The sequence below is a fragment of the Bombina bombina genome, chromosome 4 (genome assembly GCF_027579735.1).
Source record: "Bombina bombina isolate aBomBom1 chromosome 4, aBomBom1.pri, whole genome shotgun sequence".
Lineage (NCBI taxonomy): Eukaryota > Metazoa > Chordata > Amphibia > Anura > Bombinatoridae > Bombina > Bombina bombina.
Window position 1 is genome coordinate 886,040,226 of NC_069502.1, and position 27,665 is coordinate 886,067,890.

General features: G+C 42.1%; 1 protein-coding gene across 1 annotated transcript in view; it reads left to right on the forward strand.

Moving 5' to 3' along the window:
- The window catches only part of ADGB (androglobin), a 693,780-nt gene that overhangs the window by 457,381 nt on the left and 208,734 nt on the right, over positions 1-27,665 (forward strand). The window contains exon 22 of the mRNA XM_053711792.1: positions 16,187-16,318. Within this exon, the coding sequence (XP_053567767.1) occupies positions 16,187-16,318 (132 nt within the window). The remainder of the gene's footprint in view (positions 1-16,186; positions 16,319-27,665) is intronic.

The following is a 27,665-nucleotide window of genomic DNA, read 5'->3' on the forward strand; positions in this document are numbered from 1 at the left end:
TAAAGGCACAGTACGTTTTTCATATTACTTGTAAATTGAGTTGAAAAGTATTTCCAAGTTTGCTAGTTTAATTGCTAGTGTGTTAAACATGTCTGACTCAGAGGAATATCTCTGTGCTATATGTTCTAAAGCCAAGGTGGAACCCAATAGAAATTTATGTACTAATTGCATTGATGCTACTTTAAATAAAAGTCAATCTGTACAAATTGAACATCATTCACCAAACAACGAGGGGAAAGTTATGCCGACTAACTTGCCTCACGTGTCAGTACCTGCATCTCCCGCTCGGGAGGTGCGTGATATTGTAACGCCGGGTACTTCAGGGCGGCCATTACAGATCACATTACAGGACATGGCTAATGTTATGACTGAAGTTTTGTCTAAATTACCTGAACTTAGAGGTAAGCGAGATCACTCTGGGGTGAGAACAGAGTGCGCTGATAATAATAGGGCCATGTCAGATACTGCGTCACAATTTGCAGAACATGAGGACGGAGAGCTTCAATCTGCAGGTGACGGATCTGATCCCAATAGAGTGGATTCAGACATTTCAAACTTTAAGTTTAAGCTAGAAAACCTCCGTGTACTGCTAGGGGAGGTATTAGCGGCTCTGAATGATTGTAACACCGTTGCAATCCCAGAGAAATTATGTAGGCTGGATAGATACTATGCGGTACCGACGAGTACTGACGTATTTCCTATACCTAAGAGGCTTACAGAGATAATTACTAAGGAGTGGGATAGGCCCGGTGTACCCTTTTCCCCCCCTCCTGTATTTAGGAAAATGTTTCCAATAGACGCCACCACTCGGGACTTATGGCAGACGGTCCCTAAGGTGGAGGGAGCGGTTTCTACTCTGGCTAAGCGTACCACTATCCCGGTGGAGGATAGCTGTGCCTTTTCAGATCCAATGGATAAAAAATTAGAGGGTTACCTTAAGAAAATGTTTGCTCAACAAGGTTTTATATTACAACCCCTTGCATGTATTGCGTCTGTCACGGCTGCGGCCGCTTTTTGGTCCGAGTCTCTGGAAGAAACTCTTGACTCAATAACTATAGATGAGATTTCAAATAAGCTTAAAACACTTAAGCTAGCTAATTCATTTGTTTCAGATGCCGTAGTACATTTAACTAAACTTACGGCTAAGAATTCCGGATTCGCCATTCAGGCACGCAGAGCACTGTGGCTAAAATCCTGGTCAGCTGATGTTACTTCTAAATCTAAATTACTTAACATACCTTTCAAAGGGCAGACCTTATTCGGGCCCGGTTTGAAATAAATTATCGCTGACATTACAGGAGGTAAAGGCCATGCCCTGCCTCAAGACAGAGCCAAACCTAGGGCTAGACAGTCTAATTTTCATACCTTTCGTAATCTCAAGGCAGGAGCAGCATCAACTTCCTCTGCTCCAAAACAGGAAGGAGCTGTTGCTCGCTACAGACAAGGCTGGAGACCTAACCAGTCCTGGAACAAGGGTAAGCAGGCCAGAAAACCTGCTGCTGCCCCTAAGACAGCATGAATCGAGGGCCCCCGATCCAGGAACGGATCTAGTGGGGGGCAGACTTTCTCTCTTCGCCCAGGCTTGGGCAAGAGATGTCCAGGATCCCTGGGCTTTAGAGATCATATCTCAGGGATATCTTCTGGACTTCAAAACCTCTCCCCCAAAAGGGAGATTTCATCTTTCAAGGTTGTCAACAGACCAAATAAAGAAAGAGGCGTTTCTACGCTGTGTACAAGATCTCTTACTAATGGGAGTGATCCACCCGGTTCCGCGGTCGGAACACGGACAGGGGTTTTACTCAAATCTGTTTGTGGTTCCCAAGAAAGAAGGAACCTTCAGACCAATCTTGGATTTAAAGATCCTAAACAAATTCCTAAGAGTTCCATCGTTCAAAATGGAAACTATTCGGACAATCCTACCCATGATCCAAGAGGGTCAGTACATGACCACAGTGGATTTAAAGGACGCTTACCTTCACATACCGATTCACAAAGATCATTACCGGTATCTAAGGTTTGCCTTCCTAGACAGGCATTACCAGTTTGTAGCTCTTCCATTCGGATTGGCTACGGCTCCAAGAATCTTCACAAAGGTTCTGGGCGCTCTTCTGGCGGTACTAAGACCGCGAGGAATTTCGGTAGCTCCGTACCTAGACGACATTCTGATACAAGCTTCAAGCTTTCAAACTGCCAAGTCTCATACAGAGTTAGTACTGGCATTTCTAAGGTCGCATGGGTGGAAGGTGAACGAAAAGAAGAGTTCTCTCTTTCCACTCACAAGAGTTCCCTTCTTGGGGACTCTTATAGATTCTGTAGAAATGAAGATCTACCTGACAGAAGACAGGTTAACAAAGCTTCAAAATGCTTGCCGTGTCCTTCATTCCATTCAACACCTGTCGGTGGCTCAATGCATGGAGGTAATCGGCTTAATGGTAGCGGCAATGGACATAGTACCCTTTGCACGCCTACATCTCAGACCGCTGCAATTGTGCATGCTAAGTCAGTGGAATGGGGATTACTCAGATTTGTCCCCTACTCTGAATCTGGATCAAGAGACAAGAAAATCTCTTCTATGGTGGCTTTCTCGGCCACATCTGTCCAGGGGGATGCCATTCAGCAGGCCAGATTGGACAATTGTAACAACAGACGCCAGCCTACTAGGTTGGGGCGCTGTCTGGAATTCTCTGAAGGCTCAGGGATCATGGACTCAGGAGGAGAGTCTCCTTCCAATAAACATTCTGGAATTGAGAGCAGTTCTCAATGCCCTTCTGGCTTGGCCCCAGTTAACAACTCGGGGGTTCATCAGGTTTCAGTCGGACAACATCACGACTGTAGCTTACATCAACCATCAAGGAGGGACAAGAAGCTCCCTAGCGATGATGGAAGTATCAAAGATAATTCGCTGGGCAGAGTCTCACTCTTGCCACCTGTCAGCAATCCACATTCCGGGAGTGGAGAACTGGGAGGCGGATTTCCTAAGTCGTCAGACTTTTCATCCGGGGGAGTGGGAACTTCATCCGGAGGTCTTTGCCCAAATACTTCGACGTTGGGGCAAACCAGAGATAGATCTCATGGTGTCTCGACAGAACGCCAAGCTTCCTTGTTACGGGTCCAGATCCAGGGATCCGGGAGCGGTCCTGGTAGATGCTTTGACAGCACCTTGGACCTTCGGGATGGCTTATGTGTTTCCACCCTTCCCGATGCTTCCTCGATTGATTGCCAGGATCAAACAGGAGAGAGCATCGGTGATTCTAATAGCGCCTGCGTGGCCACGCAGGACCTGGTATGCAGATCTAGTGGACATGTCATCCTGTCCACCTTGGTCTCTGCCTCCGAGACAGGACCTTCTGATCCAGGGTCCCTTCAAACATCAAAATCTAATTTCTCTGAAGCTGACTGCTTGGAAATTGAACGTTTGATTTTATCAAAACGTGGATTTTCTGAGTCAGTAATTGATACCTTAATACAGGCTAGGAAGCCTGTTACTAGAAAGATTTACCATAAAATATGGCGTAAATACTTACATTGGTGCGAATCCAAGAGTTACTCATGGAGTAAGGTTAGGATTCCTAGGATATTGTCTTTTCTACAAGAAGGTTTAGAAAAGGGTTTATCCGCTAGTTCCTTAAAGGGACAGATTTCAGCTCTGTCCATTCTTTTACACAAACGTCTGTCAGAAGTTCCAGACGTTCAGGCTTTTTGTCAGGCTTTGGCCAGGATTAAGCCTGTGTTTAAAACTGTTGCTCCACCATGGAGTTTAAACTTAGTTCTTAACGTTTTACAGGGTGTTCCGTTTGAACCCCTTCATTCCATTGATATCAAATTGTTATCTTGGAAAGTTCTGTTTTTAATGGCTATTTCCTCGGCTCGAAGAGTCTCTGAGTTATCGGCCTTACATTGTGATTCTCCTTATCTGATTTTTCATTCAGACAAGGTAGTTCTGCGTACTAAACCTGGGTTCTTACCTAAGGTGGTCACTAACAGGAATATCAATCAAGAGATTGTTGTTCCATCATTGTGTCCTAATCCTTCTTCAAAGAAGGAACGACTTCTACACAATCTAGATGTAGTCCGTGCCCTGAAATTTTATTTACAGGCAACTAAAGATTTTCGACAAACTTCTTCCCTGTTTGTCGTTTATTCTGGACAGAGGAGAGGTCAAAAAGCTTCTGCTACCTCTCTCTCTTTTTGGCTTCGTAGCATAATACGTTTAGCTTATGAGACTGCTGGACAGCAGCCTCCTGAAAGAATTACAGCTCATTCTACTAGAGCTGTGGCTTCCACTTGGGCCTTTAAGAATGAGGCCTCTGTTGAACAGATTTGCAAGGCTGCAACTTGGTCTTCTCTTCATACTTTTTCCAAATTTTACAAATTTGACACTTTTGCTTCTTCGGAGGCTGTTTTTGGGAGAAAGGTTCTTCAGGCAGTGGTTCCTTCCGTATAAAGATCCTGCCTGTCCCTCCCGTCATCCGTGTACTTTAGCTTTGGTATTGGTATCCCAGAAGTAATGATGACCCGTGGACTGACCACACTTAACAGGAGAAAACATAATTTATGCTTACCTGATAAATTCCTTTCTCCTGTAGTGTGGTCAGTCCACGGCCCGCCCTGTTTTTTATGGCAGGTCTAAATTTTTAAATTATACTCCAGTCACCACTGCACCCTTTAGCTTCTCCTTTCTCGTTGGTTCTCGGTCGAATGACTGGGTGTGACGTAGAGGGGAGGAGCTATATAGCAGCTCTGCTTGGGTGATCCTCTTGCACTTCCTGTTGGGGAGGAGTTAATATCCCAGAAGTAATGATGACCCGTGGACTGACCACACTACAGGAGAAAGGAATTTATCAGGTAAGCATAAATTATGTTTTTTAAATGGCACCGGAGTGTGCTGTTTATCTCAGGCAGCATTTGGAAGAAGAATCTGCCTGCGTTTTTCTATGATCTTAGCAGACGTAACTAAGATCCATTTGCTGTTCTCACACATTCTGAGGAGTGAGGTACTGTCAGATCAATAGTTAGTAACTAGAGATTATGGATCTCAACTGCAGAGAGGAGAGAGTATAGGAAATGAGTAAAGGTTATTTACCCCTGTTTACTGGTTACAGGAGAAAGTTGGTCATGCAAGTAATAGCAGAGAGTCTATTGTATGTGAGCGTCTGTTCAAGGTGCAGCACTCTCCGGAGTACAAGTTGCAAGTTTAGAGAACTAGTGGCTGATCAACTCCGACTTGAGAGTGTTTAAGGAGCGCTTTGGTATTATTTACTGATCAGGTAGCAATGGAGACAGAGCGTGTGAGGGAGACGAGCCAGCGCTGCAGATAGCTGACAGCCTCAGAGGGGTGTGTGACGATTGTCCAATGGCGTGCGAGAACACGCTGACAGGCACACGCTGAGAGAGAAGCTTCACAGCGCGGCTGCAGTGCGGGAGGCTAGTCGGTGAGTAAGTATAAGTATTGCCAGGTAGCTGGATAGAGCGAGTTTGTTAAGAGCTGTAAAGGTAGTTCAGAGGAGCAAAACTCACTGTGTTTGATAGAGGAGGTTGTCTGCGGAAGACCTTGGTTATACCGGCAATGAGAGGCAGTAGTCCTGGTTATCTGTGCAAACGAACAGTAATATAAGTCCTTAGGACCGTTAAATGAATAGGAATAATAGGTTGATAATACCCAAAAGTATTATAGTTGTAATCCAATGATTAGGTGGAGAATAATCACTTAGCCAGGAGGTTTAGAACATGCAGCTTCTCACAACATAGCATGCTGAAAACTAACATTAATTGGCACCTGGAAGGGGGAGGTGTAGGTTTAAGTAAGGCCTGCTTAAAGGTGTACACACATGCACATAAGAACATGACAGATCCCCCCCTCAAGGAAGCTGCACCGCAGCAGAGGGTCCAGGTTTGTCCGGATTTCTATGGTGGTAACGAGTAATCAGACGAGAAGCATTGAGATTGGTGGAAGGTTCCCAAGAATCCTCTTCAGAGGAGTAGCCCTTCCACCTAACCAGATACTGCAACTGCCCATGATGATGTCTGGAGTCGAGAATTGACGAAATTTCATAGACGTCTTCCACCAGAAGAGGTAATTTTATAGCCCAAAAAGGTGATTTCTTCAGTGTGGAAGGAGCACTTCTCAAGTTTGGCGTACAAGTGGTGTGTTCTTAATCGACTTAATACCCAACGGACATGTTTCTTATGGTCCTCCATGTTTTGGGAGTATATTAGGATGTCGTCTAAATATATTACCAAGCAAACGTCCAGTAGATCTCTGAATATATCATTGATAAAAAACTGGAAGGTTGCTGGGGCGTTGCACAACCCAAACGGCATAACAAGATATTCATAGAGACCGTAGCGAGTCCGAAAGGCGGTGAGCCACTCGTCCCCCTCCCTGATCCTAATCAGATTGTATGCGCCTCTTCAATCCAGCTTGGTGTAAACAGTAGCTTTACTGAGGCGTTCCACTAATTCGGGATCAGTGGTAGAGGGTACCTGTTCTTTTTGGTTCTTCTGTTTAACTCACGATAGTCTATGATGGGCCTCAATGTATTATCTTTATTCTTGACGAAAAAGATCCCGGCTCCTGCTGGGGAGGTGGATGGTCTGATGAACCCTTTCTTAAGGTTCTCCTCTAAGTACTCCTTGAGATGAGCTAATTCAGGTTGAGAGAGCGGATATATACGTCCGTATGGAATGCTAGAACCAGGCAATAACTCAATAGGGCAATCATATATGCGATGAGGAGGAAGAGTCTCTGCTTGCTTTTTGTCGAATACATCCGAGAAATCTTGATATTCTTGTGGTATTGTTGCTCGGGAGACTTGTAGTACCTGTTGATGGGGATAGCAAGAAGTCTTGCAGTATGTTGAATCAAGTTCCACTTGTAAGGACTGCCAAGAGATCGTAGGCTGATGTTGTTGTAGCCAGGATAAACCCAATACAATGGGGTATAAAGGAGAAGGAAGGACATCGAAGGACAAGTACTCTACGTGCCCGTTACCTGTAGTAACCTTAAGTGGGATTGTGTGGTGTGTGATAGGGCCAGAACTAACATAGGTTCCATCAATGACACGTATGGAGACAGGTATTGCTTTGACACACAAGGGTATTTTATTTTTATTTACAAGGGAGAGATCAATGAAATTGGAGAATGCTCCGGAGTCAATGATTGCTTCCGCTCTGAACAGCTGGAGGTCCCACTGTAGGGATAGAGATAAAGTACAGTAAGCCACATCAACCACTTTATTTGTCAAACAATGAGTTATAGGTTTGCACTTACTTCTTTTTTGACGTAGTAGAAAAGGACATTCCTTAACAGGATGATTGGGAGAAGCACAGTACATGCAGAGATTCTTCTGCTGACGGCGATGTCTTTCATCCAATGTTAAGGGGCCCTTGGTGAACCCAAGCTCCATGGGTATAGATGTATCCTTTGTGCTAGACAAGGCAGGTGTAAACCTTTGGGATGTATCAGATTGTTGTCTTTCTGACCTGCGTTCTCTGATTCTCCGGTCAATCTGGACAGACAAGGCCATAAGAGCCTCCAGGGTCCTAGGGAGATCAGTGCGGGCAAGCTCGTCCTTTAGAGCATCGGACAATCCCAAACGGTACTGGTTGCGCAGGGCTACCTCACTCCATTCTGAATCCTTGATGTAAAGTTTGAATTCAGATAGATATTCCTCTACTGGGTGGCGGCCCTGTCATAGTGAGCGCATTTTGATCTCAGCTGTCAGTTGTTTCTGTGTGTCTTCATATAATAAACTCATTTGAGTGAAGAAATCAGATAAGGAAGTGAGGATAGGGTCATTATTTTCGAAGAGGTTGTCAGCCCATACCCTTGGCTCACCAGAAAGAAAAGAGATGACAGTCATCACCTTAATTGTCTCTGTATGGTATGTCTTGGGCCTCATCTGAAATAGGAGGTAGCAGGCATTTCTGAATTGTCTGAACAATTTCCTGTCGCCAGAGAATCTCTCAGGTAGACACACCTGTGGTTCTGGTGTGTTGTCTCTAACAGCTGCCCTAAGACTGTCATTCTGCAATTGCAGCTCTCTAAGTGCTTGTGACAATTGGTCAACCCTTTGGGAGAGGTTGTATACCACATTTGGGAGGTCTGCTGGATCCATGTATATTCTTTTATTAATTGGCCAATTAATATGTCAGATCAATAGTTAGTAACTAGAGATTATGGATCTCAACTGCAGAGAGGAGAGAGTATAGGAAATGAGTAAAGGTTATTTACCCCTGTTTACTGGTTACAGGAGAAAGTTGGTCATGCAAGTAATAGCAGAGAGTCTATTGTATGTGAGCGTCTGTTCAAGGTGCAGCACTCTCCGGAGTACAAGTTGCAAGTTTAGAGAACTAGTGGCTGATCAACTCCGACTTGAGAGTGTTTAAGGAGCGCTTTGGTATTATTTACTGATCAGGTAGCAATGGAGACAGAGCGTGTGAGGGAGACGAGCCAGCGCTGCAGATAGCTGACAGCCTCAGAGGGGTGTGTGACGATTGTCCAATGGCGTGCGAGAACACGCTGACAGGCACACGCTGAGAGAGAAGCTTCACAGCGCGGCTGCAGTGCGGGAGGCTAGTCGGTGAGTAAGTATAAGTATTGCCAGGTAGCTGGATAGAGCGAGTTTGTTAAGAGCTGTAAAGGTAGTTCAGAGGAGCAAAACTCACTGTGTTTGATAGAGGAGGTTGTCTACGGAAGACCTTGGTTATACCGGCAATGAGAGGCAGTAGTCCTGGTTATCTGTGCAAACGAACAGTAATATAAGTCCTTAGGACCGTTAAATGAATAGGAATAATAGGTTGATAATACCCAAAAGTATTATAGTTGTAATCCAATGATTAGGTGGAGAATAATCACTTAGCCAGGAGGTTTAGAACATGCAGCTTCTCACAACATAGCATGCTGAAAACTAACATTAATTGGCACCTGGAAGGGGGAGGTGTAGGTTTAAGTAAGGCCTGCTTAAAGGTGTACACACATGCACATAAGAACATAACAGGTACTTCAGAGGGGGAATGGCGTGCAGGTTTTCCTGCAGATAAGGTATGTGCAGTAAAATATTTTTCTAGGAATGGAATTGACTAAGAAAATACTGCTGATACCGAAGTAATGTAAGTAAAGCCTTAAATGCAGCGATAGCGACTGGTATCAGGCTTATTAATAGAGATACATACTCTTATAAAAATGTGTTTTAAAACGTTTGCTGGCATGTTTAATCGTTTTTTAACGTACATTGGTGATAACACTGTAATGTTGGTATAGCCTTAAATGCAGTAAAAGCGACTGGTATCAGGCTTATTAATAGAGATACATACTCTTGTAAAAATGTGTGTTAAAACGTTTGCTGGCATGTTTAATCGTTTTTTAACATATGTTTGGTGATAAAACTTATTGGGGCCTAAGTTTTTTCCACATGGCTGGCTTAAATTTTGCATAGAAACAGTTAACTGAAGCTTCCCACTGTTGTAATATGAGTGGGAAGGGCCTAATTTAGCGCTTTTTTGCGCAGTTAAAATTACAAAATGAATCATCCAGATTCCCTCAGCAGTCCCATGAATACTACAGGACATTTCTAAAGGGCTAAAAAGACTTCCAAAATCGTTTATAGGGAAGGTAATCCACAGCTCTGCTGTGGCAGTTTGTTGTGTCTGTTTTTAAAAATGTCTATGTCGTTTTTTGTTTTTTTTTAAATCTGTTTTTTGCATTAAGGGGTTAATCATCCATTTGCAAGTGGGTGCAATGCTCTGTTACCTTATTACATATACTGTAAAAATTTCGTTTGTTTTACTGCCTTTTTTTCACTGTTTTTCAAATTTTGACAAAATTTGTTTCTCTTAAAGGCACAGTAACGTTTTATATATTTGCTTGTTAACTTGATTTAAAGTGTTTTCCAAGCTTACTAGTCTCATTATTAGTCTGTTCTAACATGTCTGACATAGAGGAAGCTCTGTGTTCATTATGTTTTAAAGCCATGGTGGAACCCCATCTTAGAATGTGTACCAGATGTACTGATTTCATGTTAAACAATAAAGATCATTTGTTGTCTTTAAAAACATTATCACCAGAGGATTCTGTCGTGGGGGTAGTTATGCCGACTAACTCTCCCCACGTGTCAGACCTTTTGACTCCCGCTTTAGGGACTCACGCTCAAATGGCGCCAAGTACATCAAGGGCACCCATAGCGTTTATTTTACCAGGGGATTCTGTCGAGGGGAAAGTTATGCCGACTAACTCTCCCCACGTGTCAGACCCTTCGACTCCCGCTTCAGGGACTCACGCTCAAATGGCACCAAGTACATCAAGGGCGTCCATGGCGTTTATTTTACAAGACATGGCAAAGGTGGGGAATAATACTCTGGCAGCAGTATTAGTCAGACTACCTGAAATTAAAGGAAAGCAGATAGCTCTGGGGGTAGATACAGAGCATACAGACGCTTTAAGAACCATGTATGATACTACCTCACAATATGCTTAGTCTGTGGGTGATTTTTTTTTTGACTCAGGGAAGATGATTTAGCCTGATTCTGATATTTCTACATTTAAAATTTATGCTTGAGAACCTCCACTTGTTGCTCAGGGAGGCTTTGGCTGCCCTGAATGAATGTGTACAATCGCAGGGCCAGAGAAATTGTGTAGACTGGATAAATAATATGCAGTGCCGGTGTGTACTGATGTTTTTCCAATACCTAAAGAGGTTTATTAAAATTTTTTTTAATAAGGAATGGGATAGACCAGGTGTGCCGTTCTCTTCCCCTCCTATTTTTTAGAAGAATGTTTTCTAATAGTTACGACCACACAGGACTTCTGGCAGACAGTTCCTAAGGTGGAGAGAAGAGTTTCTACTCTAGCTAGGCGTACCACTACCTCTGGCGAGGACAGTTGGGCTTTTTAGATCCAATGGATAAATAATGTTTATTCAACAGGGTTTTATCCTGCAGCCCCTTGCATACATTGCTTCTGTCACTGCTGCTGCGGCGTTCTGGGTTGAGTCTCTTGATGAGGCTTTACAGTTAGCGACTCCATTGGATGAATATATTTGACAAGCTTATGCTAGCCAATTCCTTTGTTTTCTGATGCCTTTGTTCATTTGACTAGACTAACGGCTAAGAATTCTGTCTTTTACTATACTGGTGCGCAGAGCGCTATGGCTTATATCATGGTCAGCTGTCGTGACTTTAATAAATAAGCTACTTAACTTCCCTTCAAGGGGCAGACCCTATTCGGGCCTGGTTTGAAGGAGATTATTGCTTATATCACTGGAGGAAAAGGTCATGCCCTTCCTCAGGATAGGTCCAAATCAAGGGCCAAGAAAGGTCTAATTTTCGTGCCTTTTTAAAACTTCAGGGCAGGTGTGGCATCCACTTCCTCTAAGGCAAAACAAGAGGGAATTTTTGCTCAGTCCAAGGCGGTCTGGAGACAATCGGACCTGGAACAAAGATAAGCAGGCCAAGGAGCCTGCTGCTGCCTCTAAGGCAGCATGAAGGAACGGACCCCTATCCGGTAACGGCCTAGGGATCCTGGGCAAGAGATGCCCAGGATCCCTAGGCATTGGAATTTATATCCCAGAGATATCTTCTGGATTTTCAAAGATTCCCCCCCAAAAAAGGGGAGATTTCGCCTTTCCAATTATCTGCAAACCAGATAAAGAAGGAGGCATTCTTACATTGTGTACGAGATCCATCCAGTTCCAAGAGAGGAACAGGGACAGAGTTTTTACCCAAATCTGTTTGTGGTTCCCAAGGAGAGGGAACCTTCAGACCTATTTTGGATCTAAAGATCTTAAACAAATTCCTCAGAATTCCGTTTTTTAAGATGGAAACTATTCGTACCATCTTACCTATGATCCAGGAGAGTCAATAGAGGACTACAATGGATTTGAAGGATGTTTATCCTCACATTGTGATGCATAAAGATCACCATCGTTTTTCAGGTTTGCCTTTCTAGACAGGCATTACCAGTTTGTAGCTCTTTCCGTTGGGATATCTACAGCCCCAAGAATCTTTATGGAGGTTCTGGGGTCACTTTGGCGGTCCTTAGGCCGCGGGGCATAGAAGTGGCCCCTTATTTAGACGACATCCTGATACAGGCGTCAAACATCCAAATTGCCAAGTCTCATACGGACGTAGTACTGGCATTTCTGAGATCACATGGGTGGAAAGTGAACAAGGAAAGAGTTCTCTATCCCCAATCTCAAGGGTTTCCCTCTTAGGGACTCTGATAGATTCTGTAGAAATGAAAATTTACCTGACGGAGTCCAGGTTGTCAAAGTTTCTAAATTTCTGCCGTGTTTTTCATTCCATCCGCGCCCTTCGGTGGCTCAGTACATGAATGAAATCGGCTTAATGGTAGCGGCAAGGGACATAGTACCGTTTGCACGTCTACATTTCAGACCGCTGCAAATATGCATGCTCAGTCAGAGGAACGGGGATTACACAGGTTTGTCCCCCTGTTAAACCTGGACCAAGAGACCAGAGATTCTCTGGTGACTATGTCGGGTCCATCTGTCCAAGGGTATGACCTTCCGCAGGTCAGATGGGACAATTGTTACAATAGATGCCAGCCTTTTAGGTTATGATGCAGTCTGGAACTCCCTGAAGGCTCAGGGATTGTGGACTTAGGAGGAGACCCTCCTTCTAATAAATATTCTGGAACTGGGAGTGATATTCCATGCTCTTCAGACTTGGCCTCAGTTAGCAACTCTGAGGTACATCATATTCAGTCGGACAATATACACGACTGTGGTTTACATCAGCCATCAAGGGGGAACAGAAGTTCCCTAGCGATGTTAGAAGTCTTACAATAATTCACTGGACAGAGACTCACTCTTGTCTATCAGCTATCCATATCCCAGGTGTTGAGAACTGGGAGGTGGTTTTTCTAAGTCGTCAGACTTTTCTTCCGGGGGAGTGGGATTTCCTCCGGAGGTCAAGACCAAGCAGGAGAGGGCTTTGGTGTTTTTGTCAGCGCCTGCGTAGCCACGCAGGACCTGGTATGCAGATCTGGTGGACATGTCATCCTTTCCATCACGGTCTCTGCTTCTGAGACAGGTCCCTCTACCTCAGGGTCCTTTCAACCATCTAAATAGAATCAATCTGAGATGGACTGCCTGGAGACTGAACGCTTGATGTCATCAAAGCATGGCTTCTCCGAGTCAGTCATTGATACCTTAATACAGACATGAAAGCCTGTCTCTAGGAAAATTGAACATAGATATGGTGTAAATACCTGATTGTTATGAATCCAAGGGTTACTCATGGAGTAAAGTCTGGATTCCCAGGATATTATCTTTTCTCCAAGATGTTTTGGAGAAAAGGGTTGTCAGCTAATTCCTTAAAAGGGACAGATTTTTACTCTGTCTATTTTTTTGCACAAGCGTCTGGCAGGTATTCTAGACGTTCAGGCATTTGGTCAGGCTTTGGTTAGATCCAAGCCTGTGTTTAAAACTGTTGCTCCACCATGGAGCTTAAACCTGGTTCTTAAGGTTCTTCAAGAAGTTCCGTTTGAACCTTTTTTGTTCCATAGATATCAATCTTTATCTTGGAAAGTTCCTTTTGGGTAGCTATTTCCTCGACTCGTAGAGTCTCCAAGTTATCTGTGTTACAATGTGATTCTCCTTATCTGGTCCTTCGTACGGATAAGGTAGTCCTGCGTACCAACCTGGGTTTTTTCCTAAGGTGGTATCTAACAAGAACATCACTCAAGAGATAGTTGTTCCATGCTTGTATCCTAATCCTTCCTCAAAGAAGGAACGTCTATTACACAATATTGGACGTGGTTTGTGCTTTAAAGTTTTACTTACAAGCTACTACAGTTTTCATCAAACGTTCACCTTGTTTGTTGTCTATTCTGGACAGAGGAGAGGTCAAAAGACTTCGGCAGCCTCCTGAAGGGATTACAGCTCATTCTACTAGAGCTGTGGTTTTCACTTGGGCCTTTTTTAAATGTGGCTTCTGTTGAACAGATTTACAAGACGGAGTCTTGGTCTGCGCTTCATACTTTTTCAAATTTAACAAATTTGATACCTTGCTTCTTCGGAGGCTATTTTTGGGAGAAAGGGTTTCTTACAGGCAGTGGTAACTTCCGTTTAAGTACCTGCCTTGTCCCTCCCATCATCCGTGTACTTTAGCTTTGGTATTGGTATTCCATAAGTAATGGATGATCCGTGGACTGGATACACTTAACAAGAGAAAACATAATTTATGCTTACCTGATAAATTTATTTCTCTTGTAGTGTATCCAGTCCACGGCCCGCCCTGTCACTTTAAGGCAGGTAATTTTTTCATTTGAACTACAGTCACCACTGCACCCTATGGTTTTTCCTTTCTCTGCATGTTTTCAGTCGAATGACTGAGTATGGCAGTTAGGGGAGGAGCTATATAGCAGCTTTGCTGTGGGTGGACTCTTGCAACTTCCTGTTGGGAAGGAGAATATATTCCATAAGTAATGGATGATCCGTGGACTGGATACACTACAAGAGAAATAAATTTATCAGGTAAGCATAAATTATGTTTTTTCAAATTATTTTTTTTTTAGTTTTTTTTTTTTTTTTACATAATTAGAGCCAATAAAAAAGCCCACACTTTTATTGAAAGTAATACACTAAAATTGGACAAAAATATCTTAAAACAATTAATATAATACACAATAATTTTACCCCCGAAAAAAAAAAAGAAAAAAATGCAATTTTCGGCCAAAATGTTTCCTTACTTAAAACAATTATAAATATCAATATACTGTATTTTTCATTTAGTTCTATGTAACAGAATCATATTTAACTGTTTTTTTTTACCAATTATCCAAATAAAGTATAGTCCTAGAAAACTCATTATATGCAGAACAGTAAGTCACGTAAAAAAACTTAAACAGCAGCTCTAGGCTAGCATCAAATTTGAAACATGCTACACAATAATTTTACCGAAAATAACAGGCAAAAAACCCGAAAACCAAAATAGCTAAAAAGGCTATTTTCGGCCGAAACTTTCTGCGGCCGAAATTTCGCTGCATCCCTAATTTCTATATTATATTAATAGGCAGAATTGACTGGGTTCTAGCCTAAAATATTGCATACATACACATATAGATGAGAAAATTATAAATAACCCAATGTAATAAGACTCTTAAAATTACTGTTGGTTTCAAAATACACAATTATTTATTAGATCAGCTAAAAACATGAAATGACACAATATTCAATGCGTAGGCCTAAAGACAATAACAATTAACATTTACTTACAAGACAAATATACACTTATACAAACATACATGATACAGGTACCTTATTCAGATGTTGTAATAGGGTTGTCTGGGACAGTACGGATGTTTCTACTAGCTTCCTGTCCTCATCCTCCCCTCTCTCTCTCTCTCTCTCTCTCTCTATTCTGACTCCTGACTAACTCTACTGACTAAATCTTGTTCTATATATTAAAACCATGTCCCCATCTGTTAGTATTACTTTAATGCAATTGGTTCATTTTTTCCCTCCCTAACCAAATTTGGGAAACTAAACACCATTGGTCCTAGCCGTTTACATGTAAATAGGGGCTATTGTAGGGGGTGGATAGCTATAAATCATGATAACCTGTTATCTACCACATCCACACCACAACAGCCAAAGACTCCTATTTACATGTAAACATTTGGTGATTCTATTGAATGTGAGGAAGCCTGGGGAAATAACTCCCTTATTTACCATCTCCTGATTTTCTTTGAGGTAGACAGGGTATGGTAAACAAAAGGCTTTATGGTTTTGTAACTGAAACAGGGCATTAAATAGACAGCTTATATATTTCTCATGGCTAGTTAATATGACTAGAATATTATACCAGTACATAAATATGCTCATACATACAAACAATATATACATAGAAATGGAACTATAACATAAGCAATTTCCCAAACTGTAACAATGTGAAATAATATTTCTTGCATAGCATGTATTTAATTTTTTATTAATGTCACAAATGTATAATAATTATATGGATATTAAAGACTTTTTTTTCTTTATAATGAATATATCTGGTCAAATTAGTAGATATTTGTTACAGCTAGTAGTTGTAATTTTCTAAAATCGAGAAAATGTACAAAGTAGTTTTACATAATAAAAATAATCATTTTAAATTGTACATCAGCCTTATATGGACAACATTTCTAACAGAATATTTTAAATATATTTGTTTCTGTTTTTAGACCCCAAACATGAAGTCCCTATTACATGGCAAAACAGGTCTGCCACCAGTCTCGAAGAAGCTGCTGCTGTTAAATTACAAGCTTGCTTGAAAGGGAGTTATGTGCGAAAACTATGGCATTCTAGGAAACCAGGTAAAATAATAATCATTTCTCCAACATAGGTGTGTCCGGTCCACGGCGTCATCCTTACTTGTGGGATATTCTCTTCCCCAACAGGAAATGGCAAAGAGCCCAGCAAAGCTGGTCACATGATCCCTCCTAGGCTCCGCCTACCCCAAGTCATTCTCTTTGCCGTTGCACAGGCAACATCTCCACGGAGATGGCTAAGAGTTTTTTTGGTGTTTAAATGTAGTTTTATTCTTCAATCAAGAGTTTGTTATTTTAAAATAGTGCTGGTATGTACTATTTACTCTGAAACAGAAAAGAGATGAAGATTTCTGTTTGTAAGAGGTAAATGATTTTAGCAACCGTTACTAAAATCGATGGCTGTTTCCACACAGGACTGTTGAGATGAATTAACTTCAGTTGGGGGAAACAGTGGGCAGACTTTTGCTGCTTGAGGTATGACACATTTCTAACAAGACTTGGTAATGCTGGAAGCTGTCATTTTCCCTATGGGAACCGGTAAGCCATTTTCTTAGTTTAGTATAAGAATAAAGGGCTTCACAAGGGCTTTAAAGACTGGTAGACATTTTTCTGGGCTAAAACGATTACTTTATAAGTATATTTAATGGATGTTAACTATAAATAGTTCTTTTAATCTTGGGGATGTATTAAAAAAACGGCAGGCACTGTATTGGACACCTTTTTCACTGGGGGCTTTCTAGTCATAGGCAGAGCCTCATTTTCGCGCCACTAATGCGCAGTTGTTTTTGGAAAGCAAGGCATGCAGATGCATGTGTGAGGAGCTAAGAACCACTGAAAAAGCTTATTGAAGGCGTCATTTGGTATCGTATTCCCCTCTGGGCTTGGTTGGGTCTCAGCAAGGCAGATACCAGGGACTGTATAGGGGTTAAATGTAAAAACGGCTCCGGTTCCGTTATTTTAAGAGTTAAAGCTTTCAAATTTGGTGTGCAATACTTTTAAGGCTTTAAGACACTGTGGTGAAATTTTGGTGAATTTTGAACAATTCCTTCATACTTTTTCACATTTTCAGTAATAAAGTGTGTTCAGTTTAAAATTTAAAGTGACAGTAACGGTTTTATTTTAAAACGTTTTTTGTGCTTTGTTATCAAGTTTATGCCTGTTTAACATGTCTGAACCATCAGATAGACGATGTTCTGTATGTTTGGAAGCCAAGGTTCCTCCCCATTTAAATATATGTGATGAATGTGACATAGTGTCCAGACAAAGTAGGGACAATGATGCCACTGATAATGATGTTGCCCAAAATGATTCCTCAAGCGAGGGGAGTAAGCATGGTACTGCATCATCCCCTTCTGTGTCTACACCAGTCTTGCCCACACAAGAGGCCCCTAGTACATCTAGTGCGCCAATCCTTCTTACTATGCAACAATTAACGGCTGTAATGGATAACTCTATTAAAAACATTTTGTCCAAAATGCCTACTTATCAGAGAAAGCGCGATTGCTCTGTTTTAGATACTGAAGAGCATGAGGACGCTGATGATAATGGTTCTGACATACCCTCACGCCAATCTGAAGGGGCCAGGAGGGAGGTTTTGTCTGAGGGAGAAATTTCAGATTCAGGAAGAATTTCTCAACAAGCTGAACCTGATGTTATTATTTTTAAATTTAAATTGGAACATCTCCGCGCTCTGCTTAAGGAGGTGTTATCTACTCTGGATGATTGTGACAATTTGGTCATTCCAGAGAAATTATGTAAGATGGACAAGTTCCTAGAGGTCCCGGTGCCCCCCGATGCTTTTCCTATACCCAAGCGGGTGGCGGACATTGTAAATAAGGAATGGGAAAGGCCCGGCATACCTTTTGTTCCTCCCCCTATATTTAAAAAATTATTTCCTATGGTCGACCCCAGAAAGGACTTATGGCAGACAGTCCCCAAGGTCGAGGGGGCGGTTTCTACTCTAAACAAACGCACTACTATTCCTATAGAAGATAGTTGTGCTTTCAAAGATCCTATGGATAAAAAATTAGAGGGTTTGCTTAAAAAGATGTTTGTTCAGCAAGGTTACCTTCTACAACCAATTTCATGCATTGTTCCTGTCACTACAGCAGCGTGCTTCTGGTTCGAAGAACTAGAAAAGTCGCTCAATAAAGACTCTTCGTATGAGGAGGTTATGGACAGAGTTCAAGCACTTAAATTGGCTAACTCTTTTATCTTAGACGCCACTTTGCAATTAGCTAGATTAGCGGTGAAAAATTCAGGTTTTGCTATTGTGGCGCGCAGAGCGCTTTGGCTAAAGTCTTGGTCAGCGGATGTGTCCTCCAAGAACAAATTGCTTAACATCCCTTTCAAAGGTAAAACGCTATTTGGCCCTGACTTGAAAGAGATTATTTCAGACATCACTGGGGGAAAGGGCCACGCCCTTCCTCAGGATAGGTCTTTTAAGGCTAAAAATAAGCCAAATTTTCGTCCCTTTCGCAGAAACGGACCAGCCTCAAATTCTACACCCTCTAAGCAAGAGGGTAATAGTTCTCAAACCAAACCAGCCTGGAGACCGATGCAAGGCTGGACCAAGGGTAAGCAGGCCAAGAAACCTGCCACTGCTACTAAAACAGCATGAAGTGTTGGCCCCCGATCCGGGACCGGATCTGGTGGGGGGCAGACTCTCTCTCTTTGCTCAGGCTTGGGCAAGAGATGTTCAGGATCCTTGGGCGCTAGAAATAGTTTCTCAAGGTTATCTCCTGGAATTCAAGGAACTACCCCCAAGGGGGAGGTTCCACAGGTCTCAATTGTCTTCAGACCAAATAAAAAGACAGGCATTCTTACATTGTGTAGAAGACCTGTTAAGAATGGGAGTGATTCATCCTGTTCCATTAGGAGAACAAGGGATGGGGTTTTACTCCAATCTGTTCATAGTTCCCAAAAAAGAAGGAACATTCAGACCGATTTTAGATCTCAAGATTCTAAACAAATTTCTCAGGGTTCCATCGTTCAAGATGGAAACCATTCGAACAATTCTTCCTACCATCCAGGAAGGTTAATTCATGACCACGGTGGATTTAAAGGATGCGTATCTACATATTCCTATCCACAAGGAACATCATCGGTTCCTAAGGTTCGCCTTTCTGGACAAGCATTACCAGTTTGTGGCACTTCCATTCGGATTAGCCACTGCTCCAAGGATTTTCACAAAGGTACTAGGGTCCCTTCTAGCGGTGCTAAGACCAAGGGGCATTGCAGTAGTACCTTACTTGGACGACATACTGATTCAAGCGTCGTCTCTGTCAAAAGCAAAGGCTCATACGGACATTGTCCTAGCCTTTCTCAGATCTCACGGGTGGAAAGTGAACATAGAAAAAAGTTCTCTGTCCCCGTCAACAAGTGTTCCCTTCTTGGGAACAATAATAGACTCCTTAGAAATGAAGATTTTTCTGACAGAGGCCAGAAAATCAAAACTTCTAAGCTCTTGTCAAGTACTTCATTCTGTTCTTCTTCCTTCCATAGCGCAGTGCATGGAAGTAATAGGTTTGATGGTTGCGGCAATGGACATAGTTCCTTTTGCACGAATTCATCTAAGACCATTACAACTGTGCATGCTCAGACAGTGGAATGGGGATTATACAGACTTGTCTCCGACGATCCAAGTAGATCAAAGAACCAGAGATTCACTCCGTTGGTGGCTGAACCTGGACAACCTGTCACAGGGAATGAGCTTCCGCAGACCAGAGTGGGTCATTGTCACGACCGACGCCAGTCTGGTGGGCTGGGGCGCGGTCTGGGAACCCCTGAAAGCTCAGGGGCTATGGTCCCGGGAAGAATCTCTTCTCCCGATAAACATTCTGGAACTGCGAGCGATATTCAATGCTCTCAAAGCTTGGCCTCAACTAGCAAAGGCCAAATTCATAAGGTTTCAATCAGACAACATGACGACTGTTGCATATATCAACCATCAAGGGGGAACAAGGAGTTCCCTGGCGATGGAGGAAGTAACCAAAATAATTCAATGGGCGGAGAATCACTCCTGCCACTTGTCTGCAATCCACATCCCAGGAGTGGAAAATTGGGAAGCGGATTTTCTGAGTCGTCAGACTTTCCATCCGGGGGAGTGGGAACTCCATCCGGAATTCTTTGCCCAAATAACTCAATTATGGGGCATTCCAGACATGGACCTGATGGCGTCTCGTCTGAACTTCAAGGTTCCTTGCTACGGGTCCAGATCCAGGGATCCCAGGGCGACTCTAGTAGATGCACTGATAGCGCCTTGGACCTTCAACCTAGCTTATGTATTCCCACCGTTCCCTCTCATTCCCAGGCTGGTAGCCAGGATCAATCAGGAGAGGGCTTCGGTGATCTTGATAGCTCCTGCGTGGCCACGCAGAACTTGGTATGCAGACCTGGTGAATATGTCATCGGCTCCACCATGGAAGCTACCTTTGAGACAGGACCTTCTTGTTCAAGGTCCATTCGAACATCCGAATCTGGCTTCACTCCAACTGACTGCTTGGAGATTGAACGCTTGATTTTATCAAAGCGTGGGTTTTCAGATTCTGTCATTGATACTCTTGTTCAGGCTAGAAAGCCTGTAACTAGGAAAATTTACCATAAAATATGGAAAAAGTATATTTGTTGGTGTGAATCTAAAGGATTCCCATGGAACAAGATAAAAATTCCAAAGATTCTATCCTTTCTACAGGAGGGTTTGGAGAAAGGATTATCTGCAAGTTCTTTGAAGGGACAGATTTCTGCTTTATCTGTTTTACTTCACAAAAAACTGGCAGCTGTGCCAGATGTTCAAGCTTTTGTTCAGGCTCTGGTTAGAATTAAGCCTGTCTACAAACCTTTGACTCCTCCTTGGAGTCTCAATTTAGTTCTTTCAGTTCTTCAAGGGGTTCCGTTTGAACCCTTACATTCCGTAGATATTAAGTTACTATCTTGGAAAGTTTTGTTTTTGGTTGCAATTTCTTCTGCTAGAAGAGTTTCAGAGTTATCTGCTCTGCAGTGTTCTCCTCCTTATCTGGTGTTCCATGCAGACAAGGTGGTTTTGCGTACTAAACCTGGTTTTCTTCCGAAAGTTGTTTCTAACAAAAACATTAACCAGGAGATAGTTGTGCCTTCTTTGTGTCCGAAACCAGTTTCAAAGAAGGAACGTTTGTTGCACAATCTGGATGTAGTTCGTGCTCTAAAATTTTATTTAGAGGCTACAAAGGATTTCAGACAAACATCTTCTTTGTTTGTTGTTTATTCTGGTAAAAGGAGAGGTCAAAAAGCAACTTCTACTTCTCTCTCTTTTTGGCTTAAAAGCATCATCCGATTGGCTTATGAGACTGCCGGACGGCAGCCTCCTGAAAGAATCACAGCTCACTCCACTAGGGCTGTGGCTTCCACATGGGCCTTCAAGAACGAGGCTTCTGTGGATCAGATATGTAAGGCAGCGACTTGGTCTTCACTGCACACTTTTACCTAATTTTACAAATTTGATACTTTTGCTTCTTCGGAGGCTATTTTTGGGAGAAAGGTTTTGCAAGCCGTGGTGCCTTCCATCTAGGTGACCTGATTTGCTCCCTCCCATCATCCGTGTCCTAAAGCTTTGGTATTGGTTCCCACAAGTAAGGATGACGCCGTGGACCGGACACACCTATGTTGGAGAAAACAGAATTTATGCTTACCTGATAAATTACTTTCTCCAACGGTGTGTCCGGTCCACGGCCCGCCCTGGTTTTTTTAATCAGGTCTGATGAATTATTTTCTCTAACTACAGTCACCACGGTATCATATGATTTCTCCTATGCATATTCCTCCTTTACGTCGGTCGAATGACTGGGGTAGGCGGAGCCTAGGAGGGATCATGTGACCAGCTTTGCTGGGCTCTTTGCCATTTCCTGTTGGGGAAGAGAATATCCCACAAGTAAGGATGACGCCGTGGACCGGACACACCGTTGGAGAAAGTAATTTATCAGGTAAGCATAAATTCTGTTTTTCTTTGACTTTTAAAATGTAATAAAACATAATACATTAGACAGGAGAGGCCCACAGAAAATGTGTTCTTTAACTCTGGATAAATAACCATATACTACAATATAAAGTGAACCAAAATAAAACAATAGATATCACAATACAATGTGAGTGCAAATAAAACCCTGCACACCAATTAATGCAAATAGATACAAACGTGTGTGTGTATATACAATCCCCACATTGATGGTAAAAACTGTCCAGATCTGACTTCTTATCCAAGGTAGGATATCATGTACCCCAGCCTCAACAGCTAGATTAATCTAATACAGACAAATAGATACATTTGTATTTATTTGTATTCTTTGGTGCACAGGGCTGTATCCAAACCTTATGCAATATACTTGCCTTATAAAAAGCATTTAACGTTTAGGAGCGAATAAGCCATAAGCGAAAAAAATTAAAAAATTTCTATACAAAGAATATATATATATATATATATATATGCACATATATATATATATATATATATATATATATATACACACATACATACACACACACAGTATCCCTATACAGTATCCCACAAAAGTGAGTACACCCCTCACATTTTTGTAAATATTTTTGTATATCTTTCATGTGACAACACTGAAGAAATGACACTTTGCTACAATGTACAGTGTACAGCCTATATAACAGTGTACATTTTCTGTCCCCTCAAAATAACACACAGCCATTAAAGGGACATTATACACTAGCTTTTTCTTTGTATAAATGTTTTGTAGATAATCTATTTATATAGCCCATAAAGTTGTCGTTTTTTTTTTTTTAAATGTATAGTTTTACTTATTTTTAAATAACATTGCTCTGATTTTCATACTCCTAACCAAGCCCCAAAGTTTTAGGAGAATACCGACGTATACCTACTCCAGCTTGCTTCTTTTTGTGTAAAGGGTCTTTTCATATGCAAAAGAAGGGGGAGGGTCTGATATTTTCCACTTGCAGTGGGTGTTCCAGTAACCTTTTAAACAGAAATAAACTGGAAGCTTCTAAGTAAGTTTTTAAAAGGTTTTATACTGGATTTGTATATCAGTATCTGTGCATATTATTCTTTATAGTAGTGTCTATTACATGCAGTTATATGGAAATTAGTGTATACTGTCATTTAATGTCTAAACCGTTGGAAACAAAAGTGAGTACACCCTTAAGTGGAAATGTCCAAATTGGGCCCAATTAGCCATTTTCCCTCCCCGGTATCATGTGACTTGTTAGTGTTACAAGGTCTCAGGTGTAAATGGGGAACCGGTGTGTTAAAATTGGTGTTATCGCTCTCACACTCTCTCATACTGGTCACTGGAAGTTGAACATGGCACCTCATAGCAAAGATCTCTCTGAGGATCTGAAAAACAGAATTGTTGCTCTACATAAAGATGGCCTAGGCTATAAAAAGTTTGCCAAGACCCTGAAACTGAGCTGCAGCACGGTGGGCAAGACCATACAGCGGTTTCACAGGACAGGTTCCACTCAGAACAGGCCTTGCCATGGTCGACCAAAGAAGGTGAGTGCACATGCTCAGCATCACATCCAGAGGTTGTCTTTGGGAAATAGACGTATGAGTGCTGCCAGCAATGCTGCAGAGGTTGAAGAGGTGGTGGGTAAACCTGTCAGTGCTCAGACCATACGCCTCACACTGCATTAAATTGGTCTGCATTGCTGTCGTCCCAGAAGTAAGCCTCCTCTTCTAAAGATGATGCACAAGAAAGCCCGCAAACAGTTTGCTGAAGAGAAGCAGACTAAGGACATGGATTACTGGAACCATGTCCTGTGGACCGATGAGACCAAGATAAACTTATTTGGTTCAGATAGCGTCAAGCGTGTGTGGCAGAAACCAGGTGAGGAGTACAAAGACAAGAGTGTCTTGCCTACAGTCAAGTATGGTGGTGGGAGTGTCATGGTCTGGACCTGCATGAGTGCTGCCGGCACTGGGGAGCTACAGTTCATTGAGGGAACCATGACTGCCAAAATGTACTGTGACATACTGAAGCAGAGCATAATCCTCTTCCTTCGGACACTGGGCTGCAGGGCAGTATTCCATCATGATAACAACCCCAAACACACCTCCAAGACGACCACTGCCTTACTAAAGAAGCTGAGGGTAAAGGTGATGGACTGGCTAAGCATGTCCCCAGACCTAAACCCTATTGAGCATCTGTGGGGCATCCTCAAACGGAAGGTGGGGGAGCACAAGGACTCTAACATCCACCAGCTACGTGATGTTGTCATGGAGGAGTGGAAGAGGACTCCAGTGGTAACCTGTGAAGCTCTGGTGAACTCCATGTCCTAGAGGGTTAAGGCAGTGCTGGAAAATAATGGTGGCCACACAATATTGACACTTTGGGCCCAATTTGGACATTTCCACTTAGGGGTGTACTCACTTTTGTTGCCAACGGTTTAGACATTAATGGCTGTGTGTTGAGTTATTTTGAGGGGACAGCAAATTTACACTGTTATACAGGCTGTACACTCACTACTTTACATTGTAGCACAGTGAAATTTCTTCAGTGTTGTCAAATGAAAATATATAATAATATATTTACAAAAATGTGAGGGGTGTACTCACTTGTGGGATACTGTATATATATATATATATATATATATATATATATATATAAACAGAAGGGGACTGCACTCTCAGACTGGACTGGGTATGAACAGGTACAACAATCAAAGCACTCTGCAGTCGACAGGTACAAAAGAAGAGTCCTTAACTCAAGAGAATGAGTTCCTCTTGAGTTAAGGACTCTTCTTTTGTACCTGTCGACTGCAGAGTGCTTTGATTGTTGTACCTGTTTGTATTACCTGGAGTGGAAGTGGATCGCCCCGTTCTTAGCACCGGACAGCTGACAGTATTGGATGCGTCAGAGTGACATCACAAAGGGGGGGGTGTTGCTTACGTGAACTGCCTGTTACCAGATTACGAGTGTTTGAGCGCTTTCCTGCTTTGTGTGGACTGGGTATGACCCTGCAACATGCTCAGCCCTGGGTGCTCAATGGCACTCACAGGAAGCTGTGTTGTCCCCAGAGTCACAGGCATTTAACCCCAGACAGGTCTGGGTGCAACGCCCATAGGGAAAATTACAAAACAAATTAATACAACACACAGAGAAAGTATCTAAATTCCTTCACGAGATTTCAGTTTAAAATCAGCCTTTATTACAAACGTCAAACAGGCGACTTCAGATGCAGCTTCAAAAGTTTATTAAAAGTACAGCTCAATACATGTCGACTAGAAGTAGCCTATATCAAGAGCATAAGTTAAAACAATGTCAGAACAATTGTTTTAACTTATGCTCTTGATAAAGGATACTTCTAGCTGAAACGCATTGAGCTGTACTTTTAATAAACCTTTAAAGCTGCATCTGAAGTCGCCTGACGTTTGTAATAAAGGCTGATTTTAAACAAAAATCTCGTAAAGGAATTGAGATACTCAGAGGACGAGAGCAGCTTTGATCCCTTGGAGGTGACACAGTGTCGCCACTTTTGCTATATTGTATCTTCATTATACGGTCTGGGAGAACCGGGGCTGGCAGCGAGCACCTAAAGGGAAGTGCTAACAATATTTCATACTTTACCTATATTCCTATACCTTCCAGAATATGGTTGCAAAATTTGGTAAGATGGGGAACCAGGGAAGTTTTAAATAATTTATAGTAGTCCCCCGGAAAGCAATCTGGCCCTGCTGCTTTACCAGGTTTTAATTCTTTAAGAACCTGTAGTACCTCCGAGGTTGAAATCGTGGCATTAAGATTGTCAAGATCAGGTTTAGCAATTTTAGGTAATTGGGCATCTGCTAGAAATGTTGTGGTAGCTTTATCTAACTCTGTGGATTGTGTCACCTTTTTTCCATCATATCATTTCCTATAGAACTGAGCGAACTCATCTACTATTTCCTGGGGATGTGTGGTCGATAGGCCATTAGTTTTTTTTGTATGGAGGGAATGGCTAGTGAATCATTTCTTTCATAAATCTTTTGAGCTAAAAATGTATCAGGTTTGTTGGCGTAAATGTAGAATTGAACTTTCAGTTTTTGTATAGCTCTAGTAGCATGTGTATTTAGAAGAGCTGCTAGTGCATTTCTTTTGGTTTGAAGGGTGGACAGTATCGATTGTTTTTTTGTTAGCCTATGTTGTTTCCCTAAAGTTTCAATTTCCTTTTGGAGTTGGGTTATTTGTGCTTTTTTCTGTTTAATGTAGTTTGTCTTGCCCTGGATCAATATGCCTCTTATATATGCTTTGTGGGCTGTGTTTAGTGGATTACATGTAGTGTCCGTGTTTATGTACCAATATTCTGTAAGTTTCTGCAGTGTTTTCTCATAAGATAAAAGATGCTTAAATAAGCTAGGGTCATATGTCAATGATCTTTCCCTCATCTTATCCTGTACACCGTCAAAAAGAACAGAAACCATAGAGTGGTCTGACCACACACATGAATGGTTGAAATTAGTAGGAGAAGTTGGAGAATTTGGCTAGTGTAGATGTAATCAATTCTGGTGTATTTTTTTTATGGGCTGCCGAATAAAAGGTGGTATCCAAAGTAGCTCCATATAATGTTATCTGTTGCTGTTATCTCCATTGGATGATCATTGTCCAATAATAACAGGTTTATTGGGAACACACCCCCACGCATGCGCTTTGGCAATTACTAGACGCCGACTTGAGAGTTTAAATCGTGGATTTATCATTTGTATTTCATACACCTGAGGAAACGGTCGTGTCTGACCGAGAAACGTTGTGTCCAAATAAAGTCTTTAATTACATTAGACTTTGTATCCACGATACCATTTTTGTTCACCACTTGCTATTCATGCATCATCTTGCGGGGTGAATTATTTGTTCAGTACGGCTAATCACTTTTGAGCTTGTACCCTCGAAGGAGCGAGTTTGTTGTTTGCAGCCAACTTTGGAGAGTGCTTTGATGCATGGTATCTAAACCCCCAGCGTTGCATCGTATAACAGCGGCAACACAGAGAACCTTGAATCTCGTAGAAGAGAGTTGTCTGGACGACTAAAAGAGTCCAGGAGGCTTTTGTGACACTTCTCAAGTGTCTTGGATCCTGTGAGTATAACAACACTTGCGCTATAGGGGTTCCCCTTGCTTACTGATTTTGCACTATGGTGGCGCTTTCTTTCTTTTCTTCCTAACATCTGTAGCTCCATATAATGTTTGCCATGTGTCAATTAATGAGTGGGGTGCTAAAAGATCCTGTATAGCTTTAACAGTGCGATTATTTCTTTGTTGTTTTGTGGATAGTGATCCCTGTGGGGTGGGAATCATCGGGGACATGGTGATATTGAAGACTCCTGCCAGTGTGATTTTACTTTGAGATCAATTGGTTAGAAGGTGGGATATCTGTCGAAAGAAAGATTCATGTTTCTCATTG